Source organism: Scomber japonicus, chromosome 6 (genome assembly GCF_027409825.1).
Source record: "Scomber japonicus isolate fScoJap1 chromosome 6, fScoJap1.pri, whole genome shotgun sequence".
Lineage (NCBI taxonomy): Eukaryota > Metazoa > Chordata > Actinopteri > Scombriformes > Scombridae > Scomber > Scomber japonicus.
In genome coordinates, this window is record NC_070583.1 from 8,851,775 (window position 1) to 8,867,070 (window position 15,296).

A 15,296-nucleotide genomic window follows, 5' to 3' on the forward strand; every position below is an offset into this window, starting at 1 on the left:
CGCCTAATGATCTATGCCTTAACGGATCAGTTAAACTGGTTTTTATCTGATAGCCATGAGTGGTAACAAGCTTGTCTGGGTTCTCCCATTTCATGAAGTGACAGGGAAAGAAAAAAAAGTGCTTCAAAACAATTTAAAAAAATGATCAAACTGAGAATTCAGTCGTAAAAACTTTATTGCAACGTGAACAAAAAAAAAGTTTGCTTTCAGCTCAAGTTACAGGTCAGTCACAGGCACACCTGTGAATCATTCCTAACAGGAGCTGCTTTTATAAGAACGATGTGTATAAAAGATTTTAAATAAATATGAGGTACAGTTTCGTCATTGAAAATTCAGATTTCTATACACCAGTCTTGTGTTAACAGGTCATAGTAGCCCCAGTAGAATGAAGGCCCTATTGACCAGTATAGAATTAACAAGTCCAACAGCTGTATATGTGGCAAACTTATACGGCACTTCAATCTCTTTCCTCCTCCTGGCACTCTGGTCATTTTTTGGCACTTTGTACCACGAGTACAACACCTGCAGGCTTACCGTTTTCATCACTTGCCGAGTTCCCACTAATGCTACGACTCCCAAAAGGAAGCGGGCGGTGCCAAATGCCAGTGCATTCACTGTTAGTGTGGGTAGGGGTACAGGTAACACCCCTTGGGGCTCAAAAGTCTGCCCCAGCTGCTCGTTCACCCAGTATCCAACAGAGCACCCGGCTCCTACGCCTAAGATAGTGGTGGTGTCCCCTCGGGTGGTGCTGTAATGGTCCAACTCTGGGTATGTGTAGCTGAGGAAGAGGGGCAGTACCAATGCTACGATAGGGGAGATGCAGCTGGTGAGCTGGAAATGGTCAAAAGTTGCCCAGTAGGGGTATGTGAGGAACAAGATGACAGCTGAGATGAGAGCGCCACAGATCACATCCTGAAATAGAATAACAGTATTTCATTGTCTTTATTGTCTTAAATTCTAAACGACTACCCTGGCTCTAACACATTATAGCTTGTTTCCAATGTAAAATGAAAAGGTTTAAACTAGTGATTTGTTGAAGTCTTGTCACCATGCAGGGGAAGTCACTACCTTACAGTCAGTATCTCAGTGCAAGACACCTATGATACCCAGGGGTCCTTTTAATGTTTATGTAAAGCATTTATATGGACTGCTTCAGGACAGATTACAACATCAATGTTATTGATTTAACCTTTTTAAACAGTTACACTGAGCAGTTTTATCTCCACATATAAGACCTTCATCCTAGAGTAACTCTATTGTAAACACTTACAGCTCCATCTCTGGTGATATTTAAAAATGTGTTAGAAAAAAAAACAAAAAACAAATATTGGCACATTCTATCCAGTGATCCCCAGGTGAGTCATGTATATTGTATTTTGTAGTAAGAGATTATTTAGTTTAATCCTATTTGTCTGGAAATAAATCTCCTAGTTTTGTAATTGCCCCCAAGCCAATCTGATTAAAGGCAACACATTAGCACATTTATATTCTAAAGGTGTACGTGCAATTTCATTTATGTTGGTAGGGCAATACCATCTACACAACAATTTGTTATCATAGATTAAATTTCCAGTCACTTAGCATTTTAATGAGATCAGATTTATAGGCATAGAGGTGGTTAATATGCCAGAACGTGGAGGGAATAGAGACACTGGAGCTCCAGAGGGAAGCTCTTTGGATTGATTCCTACACATAATGATTCAAATTAAGATTTTTTTGTAAATATTATAGTATATATAATAGTACCAGGAACTTATTACTAACACAAGGAAATAAAAAATACAACATTTCCTTGTGTTATTCTACAGAGTTTTAAGGGCTGTTCCTGGTACTATTGATGTCATACACCAGACTTAATTAATAACCAACTAATGTCTATATATGACGCCACCTGCTTGTCTCTAATAATAATCATGCTGAGGAAGGGGTTGTGCCGTGCATTATATAATATTCCCTGCATAAATCTTGGTCAGTTAGTCTCATGAAGCAGTGTTTAACGGTGAGGCCGCCCTGATTAATGTGTGCTTGAACTAAATTAATAAGGAGTAACTGTCACTATTGTGGTGTCAGGATTTTCCAGCGAAAGAAGGAGCAGCATAAAGTGCCTCCTGAATCAAGACTCCTGGGTCAAAGCCTCCGCCAGACAGTTTAACCAGACATAGGTATGAATAATGAATCCTGCTTTAAGCTTGAATGTTTTATGCTTGTGTGTGTGTGTGTGTGTGTGTGTGTGTGTGTGTGTGTGTGTGTGTGTGTGTGTGTGTGTGTGTGTAAGGACAAGCTCACCAATATTGAATGCATGCCAGTGTAGAGGCGGCTCAGACACACCATGGAGGACAGCGTCACAGCCAGCAGCAGACCCACCTCGAACTGGAACTGAGACACAAAAACATGTGACCGATATGTAGGTACCTCTCACACACACACACACACACACACACACACACACATACACAATGACAAACACCCCTCCCTGATTAAGAAGTACAAAAGATGAAATCTGTGAAAGTGGAATGTCGTGAGTCACATGTGCCTCAAATTCCCAACATTCCTTCTTGTAGGCACAACAAGAATGTCCACTTTTTTTTTTTTTTTTTAAACTTTCTTTGGCCTCCATCCTCCTCTTTTTCCTCTTAGTTTGAAATCATCCATTCTTCAGTCCTCTTAAAAAGGTGACGTGTAAGTTCTTTCTCTGCCAGTCGTCTATTCTGGCAGTTTGACGTACTGCCCGTCATCAAGTCACCACTCCTTTATTCCTCTACTGTCTCTCCATCCTCTCTTCCCCTCCCTCCCTTACCTACGGCCGCAGGTTTTGTTCCTCCCTCCATTTCAATAACAGTGAGAAGAGAGGCCTTCTGTATTCATTCACCTCCTCCACCCTCCCCTCCTGTGTCCCCTCCTCCACCTCCTCCTCCTCCTCCTCTCTGCCTTTTTTCCTGTGTCTTTTCCTGTCTTTTGCAGCTGGAAGCCTATTCACTGGTAGTTCATGAAGAGAGGTTTTTTCTAATGGTCACAAAGGATGCCGGGGACAGGAGGGGGTCACTCTGTGATTGACTGTCGTGACCTCTGACCTGCTCCGGGAACCGGGCGAGTTAGCCCCAAGGCCTTGTGGCTATTCAAGGGTCCTCTACAACAGCTACTCATCTGTAGCTATGTGTGCTCTTTTCTTTTCAGGGGGAATTTTAGGGCCACATTTAAGTGCTCTACTGTACACGGGTGTCTCGGGTTGTTGAGATGATTCCTCTGACACTGTAATGTGACCGCAAATAGCCGAAATGATCCCACCGCAAATCAGCCCTGACAGCCTCAAAGCCCGTAAATTACTGACCGCTTTCGCTCAATTCTTCATTAAAACAGAGAACTTGATGAAGTGAGCCTGTGATTGAGTGTTTTATTGACTTGGCGGTAAGAGTGGGAGACATGAAGAGGGGAAGAGGAGGGAGGTGGAGACTTGGACTGACAGTCATTGACTCACTTGAGTCCATCAGAAGACCAAACAGCAGCTCAACGGGTCTAGCTGATGGTGACTGATGGTGACTGCTGGCCCCGCCCCACCCTGACCATTGTCCAACGGCTCAGTCAGGGCTCAGTGATGGACAGCGGGGCCACTCCCTTCTTCCCACTCAAGCTGCCATCCACAGGCTCCCCCCAGTCCTACTTTGATTTGAGAGAGACTCCGCTCAATTGGCTTGACCGAGATAACACGGATTGGTGCCCCGCTAATCTAAAAAGGAATCAATATAATCCAATGGCAGTTTAATAGCACGGCTAATGAGATACCCAGGTCAGAATTACAGTTCAACATCCACTTAGCCTCACAGGGCAGAAGCTCTAATGAGGTGGAGGTACACCATTTGCAGTCAGCGATGGAAGTAATATCGTTTTCATCGTAATGAGCAGTGTAACCAATTATTATTACAATTTCAGCAATAAAATTACTCATCAAGACAAGCTGGACTGCAGCCACTTGATCTACTTTTCCTGACAGGTACGAGCTTAATTAGACTGCTCCGGCTTAAAGTGGGGTGTTGTTACTCATCAGGTTTCTGTGTGTGCAAGTATTCCACCAACCTATTACCCATTAGTATTATTAATATTATTGAGCAAAACCATGACAACAAGAGTAAGTGTCTACAACCATGCTAACAGCTCTATGAGGAACAGATTTGTTCTTATTTAAATGCATTATGCTAATATGCTCACAATGACAATGTTACTGTACCAATGTTAGCACCTTACTTTAGCTGAGGTTGATGGGAAGGTCATTAGTTTTGCAGATAAGTAAAATTTTGACCTGATATGATGGCGCTAGATAAAAGTTGGGGCATCGCTACACCGATTACAATTCATCCTGAAGAAGACATAGATGCCTTTACCAAATTTCATGGCAATTCAGCTACTAGTTAAGACATTTCAAATCAAAACAACCAGCCGAAAAGTCAACCGCATGGAGTTGTTATCAGATAAAGCACTTGGGGATCACTAAAGTCATTGGGATACAGTGAATTCTTGGTGAGCATGACTGTCTGTGATACTAATGCAAGGGGGGCAGGGGTGGGATTGGACAGTGGGCACTACACTTCTCTAAAAACACAAACTGCTATTATGGGCCGGGTCCATGTATCATACGGTAAGTCGATATACAGACATGATGATTACGTTATTCTACGATAAATCGATAATGTAATTATTGTGACAGGCCTGGGTTCAGGTGGTATCAGGAGACCTATATTGGACTTTGGTCACCTGATCATGGGCTCCCAACAACCAAGAGTTTAATCACAACTATCAATGATGCTCACCTGTATCCTGGAGGGGGCACTCAGTAAAAATGTGAAGGAGATGGCAATGGCGGCCATGGCATGGGTGGAGGGCAGCCCGTACTCAGCGTCAACTCGTGTCTCCAGCTTGACCACAGGGGGTGAGAAAGGGCGAGGCAGCTTTAGCACATCCTTCATTACCTGGCCGATGTACATCACCATCTGAGGAAAGGAAAAGGATAGATACAGATTTAAATCTATAGCTAGCAACTAGATCTTTCTGTCCTAGCACTTTAAGATAAAGAATCTGATTGAGAAGATTCCCACTAAGTAAGTAGTTTAACCATCCCAGTGTGGTATTTTTCTTTCTCAATATAGTGGTCTTCATGCAGTATTCATTTATCAGCTATACCAGAAAATAAAATCAGTCTACAACATCATTACATTTATATAACAAAATGGGAAACAGAAGCGCACTGCAGTGTGTGGCAAAAAGCAGAAATTAGAGATGGAAGGAGTTGATAATAAAATAATGAGTAGAGGAAGCAACATCCTGGTTAAGCTATGCTCTAAAACTAACCACATACTCTTATAAATAAGTAATCACCTTTCCAACTCAATAGAAAAAATAAGGAAAAAAATGTAGACCCACCCTGGTAGAGAGTGCAGATGCTGCAGGCATACAGTAACACAATCTATTGTAAGAAACTGAAAATTGAAGAAGGCAGGGTTTGCTGACACGGCGTCTTCAGCCAGACAGAGGGCTCTTGACACAATGACACAGTCAGTGCAAGGTGTGCGTATGGGTTGGTGTATAGGTACAGGGAGGTGTGTGTGTGTGTATGTGTCCTGCCAAATGTGCTGCCTATTCTCTTTCATGAGATCCCCAGCGACCCTCGGAAGGGGCAGTCTGCTCCAGCTCCAGGTTTATTTAAAGCTCTGCCTTGTATATTTAATGAATGGCTGTCTTAGCGAGGAGCAAGGAGGCAGCTCAGAGAGAAAGGGAGCAGGACACTAATGTGTGTGTTTAAGGGAGAGAATAAAGAGGTTGTTATTACCATCTCTACTGACACTGCAATCAGGAAATACTTGTTTCCATGGCAAATGAGATATAAAAGTAGGTCCACTGACCCGCTGTTAGTGCAGCAACTTGTAGATATAGAGAGACAAATAGGCTCAGAGATAGAGAAAGAGAAGACAGAGAATGTGACAAAAGCAGAGATTGAAATTCAATAACACTACAATGCCAAAAGTATGGAGACACCTGAATGTTGGACATGTAAATCCAAAATCATGGACTCCACTCCTCTGGTGTCAGACTTTCCACAAGAATTTGGAACATGGCTGCTGAGATTTGCTAGGTCTTGGTGAGGTTGTGGGAAACAAGGCCTGCCTCCCAAAGGTGTTGTATGACAGGATTGAGGCGAGGGTTGTGTGTTCTGTCTAAAATATCACCACCATCTGTTATAGCATTAAGATTTCCCTTATAGGAGTAGTTTGACATTTTCAGGCATTCACTTACTAAGCTGCTTACGCTCTTGCCAAGAGTTATTAAAGAATTGTTAGGCCTACCACTCTCATGTCAGTTCATGCAGAGCTAGAGCAAAAACAACTAGCCTAGTACAACAAAAACAGACATGACAGCAGCTCTGAAGTTCATGAATGCGTCACATGTCGTTTGCTTAATCTATATTATATTAAATCTGTAGCGATGTCCAATTTTTGCCACCTATCTATCCATTCACCCGCCCTGTTATCTCCAATAATGAAAATGTGTACTTTATAACAATGTCATAGATGGCATCAGTCACTCAAATGTGGTGCTTCACAAATAAATAGGAACATTTGTGTCCCTGTACAAGAATCTATAGATTACATTTTTGTGAATATATCACAAACTGTTGTGAGACTGGGTTGGTTTCACTGTTAGCCTGGTGACCTCACCATGACAACAGGACTCCTGGAAGTTACTGCAACCTGCTGTTACTCTCCAAGAAATAGTTAAAGCATCTAGTGCCCTGTGAAAACACATTTCTATTTGTGTGTCTGTCTTTAATAAACAAGATATGAGTTCATTTGTGAACTTAGAGAAGCTAGAAGCGTATTTATCATCGTTTGAGAGAGTGAGGCTAGCCGTTTCCCTCTTCTTCCAGTCTTTTTGCTAAGCTAAGCTATTCAACTCCCTCTACACTCTATACTATAACATGAGAATAGTATTAATCATCCGTATATTACTAGGACCTAAGGTGCCTCAGCAGCCCTAGACCAAATAATAGGTTTGGCCAATGTAAAAAGATGATGAGAATGACATTTATCTTTTCCACATTAATCAACTTATTCATTCCAAAGGCTAAACCATCTCACCAGTGTAATGCTTATTATTACAATATTTGCATCTGCCTACATAAGCTGCCCCTACACACAAACACAGATGATAATTGGTACCATGAAGTAGACAATAAACAGATAACAGACTAGGCTGAACCCATTAAGCACGCCTGACCCCATCCATTCACCACGAGTCTGTATTCATGCAACAAGCCATACTGTGTATGCATGATCTACTATGTTCCATCCTCTGCCTTTGAACAATGAGGCTGCCCAGCAGCTCAAGTGCTTGCATGATATGATACCCCCCTCTGCCCCCCCCTCCATGCACTCACCATTAACACAAACATCATATTCAGCTGCCTCTAGTAAAGCCAGCACGCCAGCCTCTCATTGGTGTCTTTGTACTAGATAGATCAAAAGGACTGGCCCAGGGACTGTCTGGTCACATTAAGGGAAGAGTTAAAGTCAGGTCAAAATACACATATACACACAACCACTGGAGTGTGTATGTGTGCATGTTTCCTTATGAATAAGTGTATTGATCGAGGCCAGTGTCGCTTTGGACTTTGATCTGTCAACATGTGGATCAGAGTGAGCCTCTGGTTGTTTGTGTGTGTGTGTGTGTGTGTGTGTGTGTGTGTGTGTGTGTGTTGGTAAGATGGGCTATTACAGAGGTCACTGTTCGTGTGAAGAACACACACACATACACACTTTTACTTTTTCCTTTAGTGACATGATAAATAGTGGGCTGGGTTATTATGTGATGTGACGCATCACTCTGGCTGGGTAAAAAGACAACAACAAAAGTGACCACAAACTGACTAACTCAATTGAATTCTACTCACATACACTGGGGATAATATTATACACATTGAAGCAGTATTTTACCCTTAAAATGTCTTAGGTTATAGAACAACTAGTTGACAGTGGAACTCAACAGTAAACAGGTATTTTGAGAGTCATGCTGCTGTCGGCTCTGTTGAATCATTTTATATGTTCCTCCATAATATGAATCTTAAGCTAATATCCCAAATCCCCACAGCATGGTTTCTGCATTTACTGACATTGTCCTTAATTAGGCTGCCGAATCTTTTCATCTTCCAGGTACCATTTTTAAAAGTTGTGCTCAGTCATTGCTGACCTGTTCATTGACTTACAATCCTCTTGTGTGTCACAAACTTAATTTTTTTTTGTCCAGAATAATTCTGCCCAGAGTTTTGTACAGTTTCTGACCCTCTTTTTCTAAATGACGATCCTTCATCTAATGTATAGCCTAAGCTTTGTTACTCATTTTTGTCCTGGTTATTTCAAAGTATTATGAACATATAGCATAACAAGGCTACATTTCGCAGAACTTTGTTGTATATCATCCTCTCTCTGCCAATGCCTCCATCTCTCTCTCTGCACTTTTAAGGATTAAATAAAATGCTAAAATACCAAAAAACACATAAAAATGTTATTACACCAGTAAAACCTGTATGGAGCCCAGTTTATTTGTCCCAATGCACCAATATTCCTGACCTCAGTGCTTAGTTTCACCCTAAACATTCTCCAAATATCCATCTTTTAGTGTATGACCTATGTGTCATTATGTAAAAGTATAAGATGAGATTTACAAACAGCACAGGTAGGTGTATCATTTGCATAACAATGCGGTACAGTAATACCATACAACAGGGCCATGTAATTCATGACCATATGGTTAATGACAGTAACTGTTTTCTAAGTCAACCAAAGTCACTTTGCAAGTAAAGCCAACAGAGGGTAGTGAAGGACACATGGGTACGTGTGTGTGTGTGTGTGTGTGTGTGTGTGTGTGTGTGTGTGTGTGTGTGTGTGTGTGTGTGTGTGTGTGTGTGTGTCATTCATGGGCCTGTAATGCGTTTGCTCATGCATACAAGTCTTAATTTGCATGGGTGCACTTCAATCGAGTTCTGTGTGTACGTGTGTGCGTGAGAGAAAGATAGACAGGAGAGAGGAGAGAGTAGAGAGCCCCCCGTGAACCTTAGATAACTCCACTGGCACAATGGCAGGGTGCTGTTAGAAGTTAGAAGTGCGGGGTGATGCGCCCCGAGGGCTGACAGACCAAATGGCTGGTCCAGAGAGAGAAAGCTCTGAGCACTGATGAGGCCAATAAAACACTCTGCTGGTAGACTAGGGGGGAGGAGAACACGGGGTAAAGCTGGTAATGTCTAACTGGAGGGAGGAGAATGAGTGTGTTTAGCAGGCGGAGATGGGGAGTGTGTGCATGTGTGTGTGTTGTTGTTTATGTGTGTTGAAGAGGAGTTCACACAGGGGCCTGGTGTAGCCAAGATGCCAGAAGAATGCTACTGCTACCCCTGAGGGGGGGAGGAGGGGGGGCAAACAAGGGGTTCAGACACAGGGCACCCACCAAGCGCTCGAGGCAGGGACACAAAGGGCACAAAAACAAACTGCCCGTCACACACTCTGCAGGAGCGAGGGCTTATGGCTGTCTGTGTCTGTCTGTGTGTCTCTGGAAGTGTCAAATACACTATCTGGGAACAAGTTTGACATGTTTTGAGGGTCTCTTATATTATGCTAGATTCTGTCAGGACATACATTTTTAAAAAAAGGGGCAATCCTAACAGTCTTTTGCCACCAATGTGTCCTCATGTGTGGCCTCTCACCATGTCAGGGGCCCCCGGTCAGCCTGGCCCCGGTGGCCCCCGGGCCTGGGGATATATATGGACATGGTGGTGTCATAGACAGGTCACTGGAGGGGTGGGGGGTGAAGGATGAAAGGAGGTCTAAAGGTGAAGAGAGAGAGACGGAACTGCAGAGAGAAGAGAGGTGGCATTGTGAAACTGGTTGGACATTAGAGCGGAGTCTGGTGCAAGGGCATGCTGAAGTGGTCTGACTGACATGTTCACACACACACACACACACACACACACACTCACACACTCTCAAGCTATGACTCACAGTCCACATATTGACAAGGCGTCGGCAGAGGAAGGGGTCGAGGTTCCAGTGTATGCAGGGCAGAAAGGTGATGTAGAAGATTTCGTGGCCCAGTCCGGACGAAAAGAGGAAGAGGAAGTGTAGGGGCCAGTTCCTCACTTCATAACGAGGCTTGCTGCATGCCTGCACAGAATAAACACCTATTAATATACAGATACATACAGTACATAACAAAACTGGAGTACACCCCTTGTCAATATCACTGAAAAGCTGAATAATTACAAATCCTTTCCACCCAATACATTTTTTAGAGAATTAAGCCAACTCACTTGAAAACACCAGAATGTCTGACTAATTAAACTATAATGAAAGGTCCATATTTAACAAAGAAATGCAACAAAAGTCAGCTCACCCTTCATCAGTGAGAAAATACTCTACAGGTGCTCTATACTGGGCTCTGTACTTGCCTAGGACTCTACTGTGATTTTGATAGTGTGTTTGGGATCATTGTCATTGGGTATATACACTTTCATTCATAGTGACCCCACCTCCATGTTTCATAGTTGGCACTACATGCAGTCACCGTGGTAGTCCAGATCAGGTCTACGCCAAACATGCTGGACCCCATCTGATCCAAACTCATTAGGATAAAGCATGTGCAGCCAATATTCATTAGGCTCCTTTTCATGTTCTTTGGCAAAGTTTAATCTTGAAGTTTTGTGCCATTTGGTGAGCAACGGTTGACTTTATGGAATGTCTGAGCAGTCACTGAAACACCAGTTTTCACACATAATCCTTTGCGCCAAGTCAGAAGTGCTCGCCTGTCTGCTTTTCAGTGCAAGGTTATGTAAATAGTGAATTGTGCGTAGTCATTTTTTTGAGGACAGCCACTGAGCCTTCTGTTATTGGGAGTATGGGTCCTCCTGTACCTTCTAAACACTGTTACAACTGTGTTTCAGCTTCTGTTTAGTACCCTACTGATGATCTTTTACCATCCCCCTTAAAGGGCGGAGCCAACATGGTGGCCGGGGGTGGCACTGGCCCCCCCTGGAATCTGATTGGCTGACCCAGGTGTCCCCCCTACCACCACTGTTGGAATGTACTTGGTTGATATGCATTTTCTGCTAGTAGAATGGTTCTCCTATCCAAAATTAACATTTTACTGTGATTTGATATTTGCCAAATGATATAATTGTCTGCATGAAGCATTATCTTCACTTTATCCAGATTGGCTCTCCATCAAACGTTTTCTACACCCGCCCTTGGCCTCTGTTGTGATTACAGAGCACCATGTGCTCCACACTGGGGTTCATCCAAGCTCTGTCTGTGTCAGAGTGAACGAGCTCATCGAAATTAAGAAGGTGGGTGGACCTACAGTAGAAATCAACAGTTTTGGCATCAATACTGTTTCATTTATTATTATTTAGAGTCCAGATCTGTTTTTTCTTTCTCTATATGTGCCACCCTTCCTGAGACTGTGTCCCAGCCTGGCCCTGCGCCCCTCCCCTGCCCCTCCCCGCCCCGCCCATCAAACATTTTCTAGATTTGCCCCTCCCTCCCTCCCATCTACTTCTCCCATCTTGCATTAGACACAACCAAGGCCAAAGTGGAGACAGTTGCGTTCACAGGTTGTTGTTTTTTTTACAACCTTCTTCACACAATTAGTCTTAATTGGGTGTAGTCACAGCTATACTCATTTTTGTTACACTGAGGCCTGTATTTTCAATGTAGTCTATCTACCCTCTTTGTTTTTAAGCTGAAACACCCTACACCTCACCCTAATAATACTACAATTATTGTATGATGTTGACATGTACTCAGTTGTGTCATATACCAGGCATGTCCAAACCAATCCATAAAGGGCTGTGTGTCTGCATGTTTTTGTTCTGAACCAATCAAGGGTGCAAATGACTTGACCTATCACCTGTCTGAAGACTGAGATCAGTGGATTAAATGAGTCGAACCTGCAGCCACACAACCTTTCATGGAATAGTTAGGACATGCCTGTTATATACCGCATAATGCAATCACAGTTGCAGGTATCATTTAGTTTTCACAACTAATCTTGCAGTCACACCCCATATTACAGACACACCCGAATCTTCTTTGCAACCTTTTCTTACACTTTGAGTATTATATCCAACATATAATGTCTTTACTCAGCTGATTTAAGCACATGGCATATATAAAGTAGCTTCCTAGTGTTTTTATGGCTATTGTCTTTGTGTAAACACCATGATCCTACTTTGAAAGGAGTAGTTAAGCAATCTAGTAGTGTACTTTTACAAGGTTATGGTACTCAGAAGAGGCATATTAAAAGAACAGCCATACAGAGGCCACATTTAACAACACTCTTTAAGTGTTCCATTGACATGATCATGAACTGAAGTTCCTATGCTAGAAAGTAACTCACTTTTAATACATAATCTGTCCCAGAAAAGGGAGCCTGGAAGAATGTAAACACAGCTTGTCATTGTGCAGATGAGAGATGAGGATGTGGGGGCTGACAGAAACAGCTAGACAAACGAGAAAAGCCAGTCAGAGTTTGGTTTTCACAAACTGTAATAAATCCAAACGTTCGTTTTCAGTAAATCCTCAAATCTAAAAGCGTCTATTGTGTGGTTTAACGCTTACTTCCCCATTTTTAGAAACAAGGCTTGCACTGAGCTGTCATATATAAAAATATTCTTATGTAACCTTGTAATAAATGTCCCACCTGGCCACACTTCATTTATTCCTTTAAATTATTCACTAATGTTATTATACCCACTAATGTTTGCATTTAATCCAATGCAATTTAATCCAGCAGATGTTTTGGTTTCTTATTTTAATTAACATATCGTTTTAAAGATGAGTTCACTGACACTGAGATAACCAGTTTTTCGCAGTTTAACACTTACACCAGTTGTACATCCATTTTCCTTGTATTTATAATTTGAATTGTTGTCCTGGTGCTCCCAGCTTCTCCTCATCTGTCCACGTGGTTTCTCATCTTGGACAGGGGTTCCAGTCTCAGAGCGGATCATCTCTTGGCTGTGATGACCGGCTTCAACGAGGAAGAGTCCGCATCGTCTCTGGAACCCCGCCACAAGCTCCGAGTCATGGAGGTAAGCCAGCAGCTCCAGCATGGTAAGTGAATGAAGCTTCAATGAAGCTTCAATGCTGCAAAATGCGGATTCTTAAGCAGAAGTAATCATGTAAGGTGATATCTGCCCAGACAGGACGCATCACAAGGGGAAGGCTGCAGAGCTACGTACAGGTGCGGCCGCTCTGTGTGACAGGTGTGCGCGGCGGGGCGGGGTTAGAAGCAGGCGGGACCAATAGTTTAAAGTTTGTATAATATTTGTCCGACCTTTACACTGAAATGGTTCACACAAGTATTTACGGCAAGCGGAAGGATGATTTATTGCATGGGCCGCCCATGATAGTAGCAGAAGAAGTAGGCCTAAATAGTCCAGTGATCCAAAACTAGGTCATGCAATGAAAACAGCCAAATAAGACTGGATTATTGAGAGGAGTCTGGGATCAGATTACAATCAATGGCCAATATTTTGAACATTTTGGGCACAAGACACAAATCTTATTGTTTACTCAAATCATGTTTCATATCATAAACCTCTGACCCATCATTTGTTTTCCCCTTTATCCTGGCTAATGATTTTCCAAAATACACTACATGCATGTGTGTGTGTGTGTGTGTAGTTCCAAGTGTCTTACACTTAGTTGATTGACAAGCTGATAATAAGACAGAATAAGTGACAACATAATAAAGGTAATAAAAACAAAGAACAGATTGAACGACCAATACATGCAGAGAAAATAAGTATTTTTTTTTGTTTCGTAAATTTAAATAAAATAAGTAAAAGATAAATAATTAAATAGATAAAATAATTAAATAAATAAGTAGCATAAGAGAGACTAAGAAAAAAAGTAACGTTAGAGTAAAAATAATCTAGGTTACAATAGAAAGAAGAAAGAAAGATAAAGTTAAAGCTGGACTAAAACTCGGTTGAAATAGATTAAAAAGAGAAAAGAGACGTCAAATGAAATAAAAGATGATGTTTAATAAAAGCTGGACTAAAACTAGGTTAGAAAGGAAATTAAAAGACAAAAGAAACAGACAACTAAAATTGATAAATAGTGGCTGACAGAGAAGGACAGCTTGAAATTCAATTTATTAAATTTGATTAACTTGTTTTCAGAAAATATAAGTACATTTTTCAGGTAAAATAAGAGACTCCCTCATCCTCCCTCATCATCATCATCATCATCAGCAGCAGCAGCAGCAGCAGCAGCAGCAGGATGTCACAGGCTTAAGGCTTGTTCCTGTTGTTACAGAGCTGTTATCAATCTCTCACTGACAGAGATCCAGTAATTGTTGGCTAATTGCTTAAAGTCATTTCAAAGCAGCAACATTTAGACTATTCCTGAGCACATATACAGTACATGTAGGCTGACTGGAGCTCTTCCTGGCCATCATTCAGACTAGTTATCCTTAAAGTGGATTCTTTCAGCAGGTCATTGGATGTGCTGGAAAAAACAAGGAGGTAATGTTTACTAGAAATTGCCCACATTTACCAGTATACAACAGTAACAACAAAGGGATCCACTTCCAACTCTATTTAGACTCCCAAACAGTTATATAAGCATAATTCCATAAAAGGTCAAGTTTCCTGCCTTGGGTTTCTGGCCTGTGATGTGACACCCTGATTCAGAACTATATGTCCCTTCCAGCACACTCATCAATTGTCATGTCACCAAACATCCATCCATACAAGCAGGCGATATCATTTTAGAGAAATGAACCACAGGACATATATAATGTAACAAACAATATGTATCATAGCTATGTAGCTTTTATTGACTATTACAAAAAAGTCCAATTAAATATTTATACCTGATAGTTCAGAGTCAGTAAATGAATCAAATTGATACACAGCTTGATGTAAAAGGATTTTAGATTTAGAACAAACAAATAAAAAATATGGGCTCTTCAAATTACAGGCTTCCATGAAATATGTGTGTTTTTGTACAGAAAGCATACTGAGATGTCTGGATCCTCCACCCTTTATATGGTTGAGAAAATGAAAAGCTTTAGAGCGACTTCCTATTGTCAAATTTTATAATATAGTTAAATGTCATTGTTCCGTTCTGTCCCTTGTGACGCAAGACAAAGCAAGTTTGGCTCGAAGTTTTTGGTGGTTCTTTGTCTGAGTTAAGGAACACTTTGTTACAGGAAACAGTCAATTGACGCCCCCAGTTGACCAAATTAGCACATCCTAT

At 41.7% G+C, this 15,296-nt stretch overlaps 1 protein-coding gene across 3 annotated transcripts; it reads right to left on the minus strand.

The window, feature by feature from the left end:
- Positions 1-366: 366 nt before the first annotated feature.
- sgpp2 (sphingosine-1-phosphate phosphatase 2) lies at positions 367-13,141 on the minus strand. Of its 3 annotated transcripts, XM_053321146.1 has the most exons (6): positions 12,908-13,141; positions 11,777-11,779; positions 10,035-10,184; positions 4,803-4,982; positions 2,287-2,376; positions 367-912 (listed from the first exon to the last, which is right to left on the minus strand). In XM_053321146.1, exons 1-6 carry the CDS (start codon positions 13,139-13,141, stop codon positions 367-369), a joined length of 1,203 nt encoding a protein of 400 aa, XP_053177121.1. The 3 variants fall into 3 exon arrangements, with proteins under 3 accessions (XP_053177121.1, XP_053177119.1, XP_053177120.1); XM_053321144.1 differs by lacking the exon at positions 11,777-11,779 and having other exon boundaries at positions 10,035-10,196; positions 12,914-13,141; XM_053321145.1 differs by lacking the exon at positions 11,777-11,779.
- Between the last annotated feature and the right edge of the window lie 2,155 nt (positions 13,142-15,296).

Excerpts from the sequence above, each read along its gene's own strand:
- sgpp2 (XM_053321144.1), bottom strand. The coding sequence starts at position 13,141 with ATGCTGGAGCTGCTGGCTTACCTCCATGACTCGGAGCTTGTGGCGGGG. Across the intron at positions 4,983-10,034 it reads GCCTTGTCAATATGTGGACT|ATGGTGATGTACATCGGCCA; the intron begins GTGAGTCATAGC and ends TCCTTTCCTCAG. Across the intron at positions 913-2,286 it reads CTGGCATGCATTCAATATTG|GATGTGATCTGTGGCGCTCT; the intron begins GTGAGCTTGTCC and ends ATTCTATTTCAG.